Source organism: Sebastes fasciatus, chromosome 17 (assembly GCF_043250625.1).
Source record: "Sebastes fasciatus isolate fSebFas1 chromosome 17, fSebFas1.pri, whole genome shotgun sequence".
Lineage (NCBI taxonomy): Eukaryota > Metazoa > Chordata > Actinopteri > Perciformes > Sebastidae > Sebastes > Sebastes fasciatus.
This window is the reverse complement of record NC_133811.1, coordinates 8,712,998-8,728,927: the sequence shown is the minus strand read 5'-3', so window position 1 is coordinate 8,728,927 and position 15,930 is coordinate 8,712,998. Positions and strand designations below refer to the sequence as shown.

General features: G+C 38.1%; 1 protein-coding gene and 1 long non-coding RNA gene across 2 annotated transcripts in view; one reads left to right on the top strand and one right to left on the bottom strand.

Annotated features, from left to right (window-relative positions):
• Positions 1-3,496, top strand: part of LOC141754542 (uncharacterized) — a 121,923-nt gene extending 118,427 nt beyond the window's left edge. Inside the window, exon 3 of the long non-coding RNA XR_012590675.1 lies at positions 3,196-3,496. This is a non-coding gene — a long non-coding RNA (uncharacterized LOC141754542). The remainder of the gene's footprint in view (positions 1-3,195) is intronic.
• oprd1a (opioid receptor, delta 1a) overlaps positions 1-15,473 on the bottom strand; it is a 98,293-nt gene extending 82,820 nt beyond the window's left edge. The window contains exon 1 of the mRNA XM_074613671.1: positions 15,340-15,473. Within this exon, the coding sequence (XP_074469772.1) occupies positions 15,340-15,407 (68 nt within the window). The 5' untranslated portion in view covers positions 15,408-15,473. The remainder of the gene's footprint in view (positions 1-15,339) is intronic.
• Positions 15,474-15,930: the final 457 nt, after the last annotated feature.

The window sequence follows — 15,930 nt, the reverse complement described above, 5'->3', positions numbered from 1 at the left end:
TGTTTATTACCTCTCCAGAGCTTTGAGACACTCTGGGGCTGCAGCAGGTGATACTGCAATGTGTTGTAGGAGCTGGAGGTCCTATTTAAGTCAATTATGGGACTGTGTGGTGCATTAAGAAAACAGCTTTGAGTTTCTGTGCCATAAAACATTACTGCTTTCATTTAGACATTAATCCCAGAAATGAAATGTCAGTGCAAAAACCTTCAGTGAAAATGCCTAATGTAATAATCAGTTGATCTAAGCTTTTGTATTCTGACTGCTGTGAGTTTGCACATTTGCAATGCTGTGTTGAGAGTGCAGTCGTCTTTCTTGGAATTAACTTCATGCATCAACAAATATGTGCTATTATATTGCCATTCTGTTATCATTTTCACTCCCTGGAGTGTCTGAGATGTACCTCAGAGCACCATTTAAAGGGCCAGTATGTATCATTTCGCGGGATTTATTAGTAGAAATTAAATATAATATCAATAACTAGGATTTCATTAGTGTAAAATTTACTGAGAAAAGAGATTGTTTTCATTAGCTTAGAATGAGCCCTTCATGTACAAATTTAAAATCCACATAAAAATAGGATAGAAACACACTTATTGTTATTTGTACAAAATAATGTTGCAAGTTATTAAGATAAGATAAGATATTCCTTTATTACTACCGCAGTGGGGAAATTTGCAGTGTACAGCAGCAAAGGGGATAGTGCAAAAAACAAGATGTATCAGCTAACACATTAAAAAAAGAGCTAAACAAAGTGTAACAAAATATGAACCATTTAAATAGAAGGAAGTATAAAAATAGTCAGTAACAGAGTGTTCATAATGATACATTCAAAAGAGCTAAAGTAGATTATAATAGTTCACATATCATATTTTAGTACAGGAACATAAAAAAATAACATTAAGACTAACACTTTTATACCCAGCGACTTTTAGTGCATATGAGGAAACACTACCTGAGAGGCTGCTTTAATGTCAGCACTATTCCCCATTGGCTGTTTACAATAACTGTGCCTTCTCTCTGCAAAAAACAATGACATAACCAGATTTTGTCTGGATCTTCAAAGTGGGCGAGAGCTGTCACTTTTCTCCGTGCTCTGGTCTGTCACACTGCATGTGTAATCTGTCTGGCACTTTGTTCAGCTCGGGGCTAACACTGCATTGGAGATAACATAATGTAGGACATGACATGGTTTCCTATCTAAGTAATCAGACAGTCCCTTTGATTTCTAAAGACTGCATGGTGCTTCTTATGTAGATTCTGCACAGTATATTGTGGTAGATTTGAACTCTGCAGTCCTAATAATGTGGAAAACAGTGTTTAATTGTAAGACCACAAAACAAATCTCTCTGTTATCTCCAACTACTGTAAGTTTTCCCTTTAAACTTGATTTTTTTTCATAAATGGCGGCTGTATCATCCATCCTGCGGTATGTACGTGACCGTATATAAACTTTTTCCTTTTCAGAAAGCTCGGATATTTCAACACCTATTCGGCTGAATGTTACTCTGCTCACCATTCACATTGAAATGCAGATTTATCATATATGTGAAAACTTTCTCCATTCTGTTTACCATTTCAATCAGTTTTCCATCTTTAATGAATGAAAAGCCTTTACTTCTGCTCATTTCCTATTCATGCTGTGAGGTCAGCTTTTTATCTGCCAGGAAGCATCGGACCCAATTTCCATACAATATCAGACTCTGGGATGCAATAAGCAAAGCCCTGGGCCTAACCGTACGCCCTTAATTCTTAGTGCTGTCTCAGATAACAGCCTTCCTCCAAACCAGAGGTTCTCAATTTTTTTTTTTTAGCCAAGGACCCCTTACAAGTTAGAGAATATACTGAGGAGCCCTCATGTATGTCCCTTAGAATAATTTGATGTTGTTGTTGTTTGATGTTTTTTTTTTTTTACAAATCCATAGTCTTAGTTATGTGAGAAATGTATGAGAATGATATTAGACATGAATTAAACACATTTTCAGCATCAAAAAGTAAATTTGTTAGATTAGAACGTAATCTATAAACTATTTTTTATATATAAATATATGTATAAATATTTATATATTTATTCAGTATATACAGCCTTTTTTTCAACATACTATACTATGACTCTTTTTCGACATACTATACTTTGACTTCTTTTATTTTTCCGACAAACTATACTATGACTTTTTAAAAATGTTCCCACATTCTATACTATTACTTCTTTATTTTTCGACAAACTATACTATGACTTTTATTTTTTAGACATACTATACTATGACTTTTTTTTGACATACTAGGACTTCTTTATTTTTTTGACATACTATACCATGACTTCTTTTCAACATATTAGTTTTATTTTTAATTTTTTTTTCAACATACTATACTATGACTTTTTAAAAAGATTTTGACATACTATACAGTGTATTTTTTTTTCGACATACTATACTATGACTTTTTAATTTTTTTAGACATACTATACTACGACTTGTTTTCGACATACTATACTATGACTTATTTTTATTTTTATTCCGACATACTATACTATGACTTTTTTATGTTTTCGACATACTATACTAAGACTTTTTTTATTTTTTCGACATACTTTACTATGACTTTTTTATTTTTTGACACTACTATTCTATGACTTTTTTTCGACATACTATACTACTGTATGACTTTTTTCCGACATTATATACTTTGACTTTTGTCTTATGTTTTTGACATAATATACTATGCCTTTATTTTTTCGACATGCTATGACTTTTTTTTATTCTTTCAACATATTACATACTTTTTTTCGATATATTATACTGTCATTTTTTTAATTTTTTTGACATAATATACCATAACTTTTTTTTTCCGACATGCTATACTATGACTTTTTTATTTTTTCGATATACTAAACTATGACTTTTTATTTTTTCGACATACCATACTATGGCTTTTTTTCTGACATACTATACTGTGACTTTTTTTTTTTTTTTCTACATACTATGTTTTGACTTTTCTTATTTTTTCAACATACTATACTATGATTATTTTTCAGCATACTATACTATACCTTTATTTTTTGGGACATACTATGCAATCATTTTTTTAATTTTTTCGACATACTATACTATGATTTTTTTTCAACATACTATACTATGACTTTCTGTCAGTTGATTGACACAGCTGCTGATCATTTCACTAATCAACTCTCCCTTTTAGTATTCTTCTGGTCCTGAGATGGAGGAAACAAACTGGCAGCGGAAAGACTGGAAGACACAGAAAGAAAGAGGATCGGAGCTGCATCCTGAAAATGTGTCAAAGTGACTGTGGTAAATTGTGTGAGCTGTAAAAATAAAACCTGTTAAACTGTTCAAGTTGTCCTGTGTGTGTTGTGTGTCGAGTGAACCCACGGGGTGTAGCCCAGAAGCCTACAATAGTATGTAAAAAAGTCAGAGTATAATATGTCGAAAAAAGTCATAAAAAAGTATAGTTGTAGTATATGTTGAAAAAAAATAATAAAAAAGTCATAGTACAGTATGTCGAAAAATGTCAGAGAAAGTCATAGTATGGTATGGCGCAAAAAGGTCATAGTATAATATGTAAAAAAAAAAAAAGTCATAGAATAGTAAGGCATAAAAATTGTCATGAAAAGTCAAAAAATGGAATAAAAAGTATAGTACATAGAATAGTATGTCAAAAAATGTAAAAAGTATTGGTTACTGTATAATGTCCACTGGTGAAGTGCTGCTCATTGATGCTACACATTTTTCTTATTAAAGACCAAGTCAAAATATACAATGCAGTGATGAACATATAGATGAATTTCTTCTGAAACTTTTTTCCACTCATGAGAAAAACTGTTTCATTTGACCACCTCTCTTGCTGCTTCATTAGGCTTGTACTCTCCACGTGTTTCATTTCTGCTTTGACTGATTATAATTACTGAGCTGTAATGCTACCTATCCTTCATATTCTGACAGTGAACTAATTTCCAGACCACGAGACAAAACAGCTTCATCGGCCGAAACTGACAGAGACATGCTGATTGCCAGAGACATGTTACCCTCTTTATAGGTCATGACACTGTTGGGATCCAAGTCACGTAATCATGTAATTTACCCTCAATACAAAAGTGTATATAGAGACAACAAAGCTCATCAACCAGTCCCTAGAAGGCTGTTTCTAATCAAACACTAGAGTGACAAACTTAAGACGAGCTTTATATTGAGCTCTGGTACCCATGGTCAAGGCCCTGGCCCTTCAAGATACACATATGGTTTCTCTCTAGGTTCAAATGGGTCATGTTTTTCTCTCATTTGTTGCCAAACACCAGCCCTCAGCAACAGACCTCAATCATCACGAAGCAGGAAAGTAGAACATGGTCAGCTGTGTTGGCCAGAGGGCAATCCAGACTCCACAAAAGACAACTTCCACATCCAAGGACGAGTATGAGTTCTCTCTGTTGAGAGCTGATATACTGTAGCTGCCTTCAAATTTTTGGGGCATATCGTAAAAAAGTTCTCAACGTTCTCAACGCTGCTGGTGCGGGTTATAGTTCACAGAACACTTTGCAGAAGAGAGTTGAAGAGAGCAAATATGACTGAGACTGCATTATTTAAAGCTCAGTGCACCACTCATTTGCAGTGCACAGGTATTTCTAATAGACTTCCTCAGAGTTATGTCAACAAGGGCTCCACATTCGCACAAATTGTAATCCTGGAAATTACACCACCGGTGCTAATGTTGATTGTGGCTAAAGCAAAGAAAATACATCAGCGAGTGGAAAATTGCAGGCTTTCAAAATAATTATCCTTACTGCAAAAGCATTTCCCCTCTTTCCGTTTTATAGTCAGTCATTCCTCTGACTTTGAAGTGCCTGATCTAGAGTATATACTGAGGTCAAAAGCTTGGTTATTGGCTGTCGCTTGCCTGAGATATTACTTGACACATAAGGCTCTTACAATCTCCCTCAAGCCCGACAAATCCTCCAAACTAAATGACAAATGGTTGTTTGTCATTGCCTCCACCTGTCTCCACCTTCACTGGCGAACCAGTTCTCATCCCAACTCGTCACATAGTGATGCTTAGTCAGGACCCCTTGGCGTCACTTTCTATTGCTCTTGGTAGGCCAGCGCGTCAAACTATGACGCTCCACTACAGTCGCAGTAATCATGTGGTTAACGTTGTGATTTCAAACAAAAACACTTGGTTAGGTATAGGCAACAAAACAACTCAGTTAGGTTTAGGAAAAACATCATCATTTGGCTTAAAAATACCACGTTTGTAAAGACAAACACGTTGTTGGTTTCACACGGGACAAAAACAGTGGTCTCCTGGATGAAAGTCCTGTGTTTGCTTGACTCATTACACCACCCTCTTTAAACTATGTCAACACACTCCCCGACCACTTTCACTGAGCGTCTAATGTTGTTGCGGATGGGTTTACATTGTTGTTACTTGAAAGCCTGGTACGTCTCGTACAAATCGTGGTAAATGGTAAATGGACTTGCATTTATATAGCGCTTTTCTATACTTCAGACCACTCAAAGTGCTTCACACTACATGTCAGCAATCACACACACATGAATACACATGTAAGGTGCTAACATGCCCATCAGTATCTAATCTAAATACTCATTCACACACCGATGGCACAAGGCTGTATTTTGCGCTCTGTAATGCTCCTGCAAGGTTACAGGCAGCAGGCTGCTTGATAATGGGGCTGCATTCTTCCCGCTCATTCACCGCAGGCCCTCGGAGATCACATTTCTGTCTGCCTGGAAAGCGTGTTTCTGTCTGAGATAAAGTGACCATTATAGTGACCAAAAGGAACAACACTTGAATGTGAGGGTCTTTGCCTGCAGAGTAAAGTAACCACTCATCATTCTGAAATGAATAGAATGGTTGGAGATTGGAGGATAAAAATGGTAGTTGGGGGAAATTATATGGAGGACAAAGGCTGAGGAGAACAAAGGTGGAATGGCTACAACAAAGAAAAACAAAAGACAAAGAAGAGGAGATGGGTAAAAAGCCTGGAACAAGGATGAATTAAAGCGAATATATATGGGAGATAGGGTGAGCGCTCTTTACAAAAGTGCTGAGCGAAGAAAAGTGATTTAAAGAGAGAAAAATATAATACTGAGAGTTATGGTGGCAGGTAAGCACCGTAAGGCAGCGGCCTGCTTGTTCTCAGTTCAATAACTCAGTCCTGTGGGACACTCGGGTGGGAGGCAGTGTGACAGCTCATTCACACCAATGTCTTCTCTGCCCATCATCTTGTTGTGCTGAGTTCTTCTCATCCCTTAATAGAGCATGATGAAATAGGAGTTAGAGACAAGGCCATTTCACAAGTAGTGGACAGTATAGTTAAAGAATGTGAAGTCATCATTAGCTGTGACATAAACGTTGATCTTTGCTGTTTTGTCTTTGGTCCACACTGAAATATTGCAACAATTATTGGAGGATTGCATTGGAATTTTGTTCAAACATTCATGGTCTCCAGAGGATGAATCCTACTGACTATGGTGATCCTCTGACTTTTCATATAACGTATCATCAAGTCAAAATTTAAATGTGTCCAGTACTTTGGTTTATGACCAGTTAGCATGCTAACAGGTTAAACTAAGACAAACCTGGTAAATGTGCTTATGGCCTGTTCAACTATACTGGAAATAGGTTTTGGTGGGTGTGTTATATCTGTCCTGAAAAAGGTTATGAGTTTATTCCTCTCTCTCCACAACCCGGTTTCACTCCCAAGTCATCAAATACTGCCGATTTGGCGACGCCCCTCGGTATCGGAAAGCGACGCACGGAAGCACCGTTTATGGACAGTATGTGACGAACCGGGCTGTCAACTAACTCCAATATAAACCTATCTGTGGCGTTATTTGACGGTCAGAGCAAGTGACGTAGTATTTATAGCGCGAGACTCAGGGCGGGCAGGAGGATTGGTGGATGGGTCAAACAAACAAACAGGACTTTCAACCAGGAGACCTGTTCGTGTCCCATATGAAACTAAAAGTAATGTTGACTACTTTATCATCGTTAGTCACATGACTCGTCGGTATCGTTACTCACATGAGTCGGTATAGTCACAAGAGTCGTTGGTATCGTCAGTTCCGTGAGTCATTAGTCAGTGAAGTCAAGCCTGACAGTTTCCTAACCCTACCTAAGTGGTTGTGTTGCCTAAACCTAACTTCCTGTGAAAACGGATGTTGATTTTGAAAGGACACTATGCATGTAACAAGCATATATCGACAAGCCGTCCCCGGTCCGTCCAAAAGTAAGAAAAGGGGTATCCCGTGCGTCGGTCTCTGATGCCGAGTGGGCACTGACCAAGCGGCGGTATTTGACGAGTCGGGAGTGAGAATGTGTTGCTGGTATAAAACAAGGAATTGTTCCATAGTCTAGTTAGTGGTGATGTGGAGGGATCATGATGGAAGATGTTGATAGCTTTCCACGAGGTTAACAGGGTTGTGTTGATAGTTGGAAAAATTAAACGGTTGTTTTTTGACAGTTCGATAATAAAGGGTGTGTCTGATCAGAGTTGTTTAACCATTGTCTGATATACTCTAGCTGTGTGGCTAGGAAGTTATAATAAAAACTTGGGCCATTCATTACTCAGAGAGATTTAGATTTTTAGGTGGTTATGGTTCTTGGTGTTTCAAGTAAAATGTAAAGACTGCAGAGTAGAGAGAGGACAGGCAACCTAAGTGAAGGTGTGCCAAAGTCATAAAAAAAACTTCATTCAGTACTTCATTCAATACATGTCATGTGAATGGAAGCTGTGTGTGTGTCCCACTGGCTAGCTAATATAGTGGTTATCACTGATAATGCTGACCCACGGTGGCAGGACCACGTTGCTGTGGAAGCCTAACCATCATTCGCTTCCCCCCCTCCCCCAGGTTAAAACTGTTAACTCTGTAAGCATTGGTAGACAATCCCGGCTGTATGGGTTGTAGCTGCTACGGTAATGGGCCAATCACAGGTCGCATTAAATCAAAGAATGCTTGCTGTGATTGGCTGCGAGCAAAACCATACAATGTTTTTCTATCTGGGCACAAAAAGGAGCGATTGCAGGTATCATTTGACCTGAGAAGTTTCAATACTACGTGGTATCAGGTTATTTCGGCCATTAAAAGGCATCGAGCACCGTTACCCAGCCCAAGACATGAGATTCAGACATTGAGATTCTTCATATCTGAGTGATCGGCAGCAGTTTAAACCTTATGGAACAGTCTACCTGAGCCAGTGAAAAATATTATTAGTGAAAACTCAATAACAACACAATTTTCCCTTAAAGAGAACAGAACACAGAGCTTGTAAGTATTTTACCGTTCCAGCTCCACGCTCCGTGTCCTGGCTGTCGCCGCAATCAAATCATCGCCCTGCTTCTATCGATCCATTTATATTTCTGCTCAGCTTCACCAGACATTGTTTGCTTGCGTGTGGTCAGGCCTGCAGCGTCTGCTGTAGGGTGTTAAATCGATCCTTTCAGACCCCTCCACACTACATTTCACCCAAATCATCACTATGACAGTGAAGATGCTCTCTCAGCACCTGACTCTGACTCTTTTAACTCCACTGAGCCTCCTGTTTGGAGCAGTAAAATACAAATCCTGATTTATTGACTTCTCTAAAACCACAAGCGCCACAACTCAATACTTCGGCAAACTGAGTTGTTGATCCCTTTTATGCAAACACAAACCTACTGCTGAGGTTCCGCATTACAAATAGGTCCTAACTCAATGTATATACTCTCACAGGAATGAATTAACTTCTTAAAGGAATGCAAATCAATGAAAGTTTGGGGAGATTTGCCTGTTGGTCGTCAACTGATGAGATTCTGGTTTCAGGTGTTATGGTAATAGAGTGGTAATGTCTATGCCAGGTATTGCAGTCATAGAAGGTTGACGATGATGTCTAAGCCTATGGCGTCTAACATGTTGGACCTTTATCTAATCATAATCAACCATTGTGTAGCCTAATTCAAATGAAATCAAAGTGATCTGACATTCAGCCTGCCACAGTTTCATAATGAACCAAAAATATTTGAGAGAAAGTGATTATTTATATACAGCCCTCAGTGACAAGGCCGAGTCTTCGAGTCTGATCCTCGTGATGTAAAGTGACCTATTCAATATGTTCCTGAAAAATAAATGATTATATCCACATTATTATCAACACAAAAATGTATTCTCAGAGGAGGCTAAGGGGACCATTTGTCATCATAAAACAGGTAGCTCAAATCAAGCAATCTGATTGGTTCACTCTGTGTCTGAGAAAAAAACGTTAGACTCATGGTTGCTTAGCGACAGGGTCATGGGGGATCACTTCTGCCAACACGGAATAGGTTACAGATAACAAAAGTTAGCAGCCAAAACCTGCTACAACATGGAAACATTTAAGGTTAACTTCTACGGAGGTGTGGACTGACGAGGTTCCACAATGTTGCCCATATACAAGCAAGCAGGAACACAGCAGAAATACACCAACTACCGACTCCACAGCACCACGATTCAGACACTCTCCAATGCGGGTCTTGACGCAAGAGAGATTCTGGCCGTAAGTGGATTGGCAACTGAAACTCAGGGACCGGAGAAAGTGGAGCAACATCCTCACCACGCCAAGCAACATACCATTTAAAAAAAGGCAAGCCTACTACAGGCAGTTATCAAGGTCATCCTACTGACACTGGACAGTTTTCAGTGGTTGCACAATAAATGGCAACATACAATAAAATAAGGAGCCAAATAATGAAATCAATCTAACGCTATAGCCTGTATTGTTGTACGTTCCATAGTAGCCACCGTTCTAGCAACCATCTCAATATGTGCAGGGAGGAGAGCCTATTTTATTGTTAACATTATTATGTATTAATAATAAAAAAAAAATTAAATTGATGCTCTACATTGGGCCGAACAATGCCCCTTAACTGTGATATAATCACAATATACCACAGCCTGTCGTGAGTTATTGCTTAAGTACAGGCCGGTGTCCCATCATTAAGATTGAGCACTGCAATTCCCAATACAAATATATTATTATTATTATTATATTATTAAATGTTAGAGTAATAAAAAAAACATAAAATTTGTTTTTTTAAATAAAATGGGATAAAATGTCAACATTCTCACATGTAATGCTTCAACACTTTGATGTCTGTGTTTGTGTATTGCTATTTTAAAAAAGGGAAAACCTAAAAATAGAAGTCTGAAATATCAATATGCTGCCTGATCCAAGGCTATCAACAGATTCCTGGGTATGTCTAGTTTTTGTTAATGGAAAAGGCTTTTAGTAGGATAGTAGGCTTTCAATGTTTTACAATGAGAGCCATTAAATGTAAGTGGGGAAATTGATGTCAGCCTCTACATGTCAGAGCAAAAACCTTTTAGATGCAAAACTAAAATATGAACCCAAACACTGCCTCATCCTCAATTATGTATCTTATGTATATATGTATATTATAGTGTCTACGTGTAATCTCATACAGAATAGCAAATTTGCAATGCATTTTCTATGTTACAGTCAAACAGCACATCTGTAATGTTCTAACTTGATTGTCTATTCATTAAATAAACTGTTACTTATAGCCAGCGCACTTTCCAGTAGTGTATTGACAACAACATGCAGCTCAGTGGTAAACTGCTCAACACTAAAGTGATATGTGAAGCTATAGCTGCACTTGGAATAGGGAAATCTAATCAAAATTTAATATGTCACAACACAAAAATGGGTCACAAAAACTAAACAGTGGCTAGATTTTTGTACAGCTTATTCACAGCTCTCACTGAATCCTGATGTAACCTCTTTTTCTTGTTTTCTTCACCCAGTGTACCCAATATTTCTCAATTTTCTGAAATTGTGGGAGTAAATGAGGACATCAACAATGCCATTAGAAACACATCTCATCAGAGGAGGATGCCTCACAATCAGGGTCCTCCTCAACATTATACTCAGTCTCAAACACATTCTCCCTTAGTTCACTTTCACTGTCAAAGAACTGTGAATACACATCAGAAAACTTGTTTACAGGTAATTTTCAACTGAGAGAGAGAGAGCACACAGATCACCAAGAGAAATGGTTTAAAAGGCTGCCGTACAAACTTTTATATGTCTGGTCCTCCCTAATGTTGTGCAAACTATAAATGTCTTCCCAGGAACCATATTTTCCTTAGGTTATCTGGAGGTTTAAATTGCTGGGGTCAAGAATAAAAGATGTGAGTAAATTTGAGGGTAACAGGAGGGTTAAAGGAACAGTGTGTAGAATCAGGCAGTATCTAGCGGTGAGGTTGACATTGCAAACAACTGAAGCCTCTGCCTTGTGCCAAACGTGATGGAGAGCTACGGTGGCCGACATGACAACGCGAATGGCCCTATCTAGAGCCAGTTGTTGTGAGTAGGGTGCTTACAGTATGTGTATATGTGGGTGGTGAGTGGTGAAGCAAGAGAGAGAGGCGACAACAGGAGCGAGTAACGTTATCGACTCCGGCCCAAGTCGTTCTGAGCTACTGTAGAAACATGGTGGTGCAACATGGCGGACTCCGTGATGAAGACCCGCTCCCTATGTAGATATAAACGGCTCATTCTAAGGTAACGAAAACACAACGATTCTTACTTTCAGGTGATTTTACACTGAAGAAAACATACTGATTAATATTATATTCCATTTCTGCCAATAGATCCCTCTGATTGTTACACACTGGTCCTTTAGAGCAATTTCTTCTTTAAGCCTCTTAGAAATGAAGCTGCTTGTGCTGAAACACATTTAATAATACATTTTAAATGTAGCTTAATTACCGCTTTAATTTGAAAGATCATTCAGAATGTAGGAATTCATGACTGAGGCTAGATTAATTTTTCACTCAAAAACCGATTTTGGCTTCATCAAGCAATGTTGAAACTATTATAGTCACACAGCCAGGCCGGAACTTGGCCAATACCCTCTAATAATTAAAATTCAAAAACAAGCCAAAAAACTTTCTAAACACCTCCTATCTAGCGACCCCCACTCCTACCAGTACAGGGCCCTGCAGTGCCAAGAGTTGAACAAAGATAGGAGTCCTCTCTGCCAGCTAGTCCCGAAGCGAAACTGTATCATGTATTGGAACGAAACCACCAAATCACAAAGAAAAATTAGAAGGCTGGAATTTTTGACCCACCCATCCACCCAGACCTCCCCCCAAGCGACTTTTTATTATAATTCCGTTCACCATTACGTAAATTATACACATTCATTTCGTGGGATATACACGAATTACAGTGCATTACTTTTCGTAGGTATAGCTACAGGCAGTGTGTGAGACCAGCCTGCATATCCTGTAGTATAACCTTTTGTTGTTGTTATTGTTATTGGGGATTGAAAGAAAATGATCAGACATGCCATAGTTGATTAGTCAAATTAAATTAATAATATTAATAATTATAATATTCTTCTCCATCAACCTTGTTGAAAGGGAATCACATTCTCCCGCCATGCATACATTTATTATTTGGATATGCACTGATAATGTGCTCTCAACAGATACAAAAATATAAAAAATTCTGAAATATTTCCTGCCTTACTACAGCTTTTATTAGACTTTAGTTTTTTCCTTTTTTTGAAGGTGAGGTTCAAATACTAATCATGTTTTATTGTCTGATTAATGCAGGTGCATGGTTAAATAAATACTGTTTTGTTGGAAGCTAAAGCTGTATAGATATAATAATATAAATGAGGAGAGAACAGAATTTAACGCAGAACATATACTGTAGATATTTTTGTGATATAAACAGATACCGTAGTTTTGCGTTACATCCTTAATATCTACAATATAAGCCTACCAGGTAACAATCACCTTTTGACCTCGGTATTGAAGTAAATAACTATGGAAGCGCCCCAGAGCGGATGGGCCAGTGTCTCTTTACCACTTCATGGCACAAGAGGAGAGAATTTGAGAGAAAATCTTTAGCATTTGTTTGACTGTCTTTATATTAGTTATTCCTTTTCATTAGCTACTCACTGTGTATCGCACAGTGTGTTGCCAGCCTCTACAATGAGCGGTGAAGTGATGTAAATTCATGACGAATTTCCAAATGCAAATGTACGAATTTGAATCCATAATTAAATTATAGATGCAGCCCGCAGGATACACTAAAGCGTATCGTAGGGATGCTGATGAGGGGGAAACAGCAGCAGCAGTTAGCTACATGCTGCACAGTCAGCAAGTGGAGAGGTCAAAGTAGAGGACTGTGAAAGGTAAATAACAGTGTGACAATCGGGGCTGCTCCGTGTAAGATGATAGTGAATATGAGAGCATAACAATGTCAGAAATACTTTCTTTCAACAGCATCTCAGTTTTCCTCAGCAGATGTCACGGTGTTGGCTCAGTAGCGGCAATTATCAATATTTCTGCTATAGCAAAGTATGAAAACAAGGTGATAGGGGTCACTTGTAGTGACAAACCTAAATAGAAGTATCACTTGAATCTGCAGCTCCCCTTATAGTTTTAGTTCATTGCTGTCCGGCCAACAACTTTACTGTTTTGGTTCACTCTCATAGTGCCATTTTCGACCGTAGCAGGCAGCTGTTTTCAATGAAAAGGCTCTAAAAACTCACTACTTGGTGAATAAAGTGGAGCATTCGGAAGCTATAGAGTTGGATATTTCTTTCAGGAGTTGGTAGAGACCAAAAACAGAGCTAAAAGAGAGCCATATCAACTTAAAAAGGAATGATATGTTAATGTTGTGTTCACCTGTTTCCACTGCCCTCCAGTGGCCAAAAAGATTAGATATCGCAGGTTGGACCCCCATGAGAGGAAGACAGTGTACATGTGACAGAACATCTAAAACACTAGATCCAAACTGCTCAAATTTTATTAACTTCAAAGTTAGTTTCATTAATTGAGGACATTCTTTGACAACCAACATCTAATATAGGTTACTCAAGTAGTGTATTTTTACAGTAAGTACAAGTTGCAGGTATGTTACAGTATTTCCTTTTCATATAGAATCTGATTATTTCCTCCACCAATGCCCATAGTGACAAAGTATTATAAGTGTATCTAATAACAATGCACCTCAAAGACAGCACATAGTATAAAGAACCCTGGTGAACCCCACAAGAAGGTGGATTTCACCAGAAACAGGGACAAAGCTCAATAATTCCAGAGCTGATTCACTGATACTAACCAGTCAGACACATGATTTAAGATATTGTGATCCACATTGTCAAAAGCTGAGCTCAGATCAAGGAGAGGAAAATGGAATAATGACTAGAGGTGTAAATCACGTTTCATCACAATTCAAGCAATATTATATTGATTCTTTGGACAAAAATATGATATTTGCTGATATCACAAAGTCCACGATACAATTTTGATTTGATTCAATTCAGGGGCCTGCGATCGATATGAGACAATATCATGTGCTCCTTTAACACAATCAGCTCACAAAAAGCTACTGAAATATAATTTGACATTTCTATTACTGGGCGCTAGGGAGGAGGTGAGCATGGATGAAAATGGTGATGCATACGTGCCATGGGAATTTCAAAATAAAGGTGTATTTTAAAGATCATGATATGTATCAATGCTTTAACTTATAATCGATGATATGCTGATCCAGATCGTTGGATCGTTGACCCATAATAATGACCAGATTACCAGCAAACAATATACTATCATGTGACCCAAGCTACAAAAAATACAGATGTTAAACTGGAAATTCTTGAACATCTTACTGATAGAAGACATCCATTAAGAAGGATTTAGCTAGACTTGATGAGAATCAGTTTATGGACACAGAGCGTCAGTACGGCGATGCAGAATTCAAAGGTTGGTTTCACAGATTAGAAAAAGTTGAGTGGAAATAATATTTTGGTCCCGTGACTCAAGAAATAAATGTAGCCTGTTACCATCAATCATAGTGCATAACTTTTATCTCTCCCCTCTGACAGTGAGAGTAATTACGGTATGAGAGAGACCATAGCGATGGAGCAGCAGCTACTATACCAGAAGCTACGGCAGAAAATCCTAAAACACGTCAAAGAAAAGTTTATGGAGTGGATGCTCCTAATAAAAAAAAAAAAAACTCAGCATTCAGAGGAAGGATTTCAGTAAAAAAGAAAATTGCCCAGGAAGACCGGCATAAGTGCACCAGCGCAGGAAAGTCGCTAGAGACACCATAACTCAGGTCTACTGCAAAATACAAAGAGCTTTCCCTGGAGGCGAAAGGTTTAATCAGCATTGGGTGAACTCGTTTTGGCTTGAATGAAACGGACGTTCATGTATATGTACAAGTCCCACACGCCAGCTTTAACACTTGAAATCTTGAAATGGACTTATGACACTGGGCAGAAAGGTGTGATACAGAGGAATCTCTCACCTCATTATAGCTGCCGATTGACAAGACATCTGGCTCTTTAAACCCTGTGAGATCATCCTTGTGCACATATCCAGTCTTTTTAAGCCTCTGGTGTCGTCATTAAGTGGGGCCAGGGACAAAGCTTTCAGTCTTTTATACCTAAAGAAAAAAGAAAATGACACTCACTCAAACATCCCTGCTAGTAGTGTTAAAATCTTTCCAAAGGTCATGTAAAGCGAGTGCTCCGGGGGAATACAGAAACTCTGGAGGAATTAATGAACTGACGCTTTTGAGTAGGATTACATGCAAGGTGGGTGCCTTATGCAAATTCACATTATCTACATAAAAGCCATAAGAAAGTACAAGGTCATGCATGTGGATGTCTGTTTTAAATTCAATTTAATAGTGTTAACAAAAAAAAAAGCGGAATATAGACACGAGACATGGATATTCAACACCAGGAATGTGTCGTAGGAGCACAACTACTGATAAACCAGAATGAGAAAGGTTTTAATGCCTGTTAATTCAAATATTCAAATAGACATGTTTAAATTATGGTAAAAAAAACAACAACCAAGTGAGACGGAAGAGCAGATGTCTCTGTAAACAACA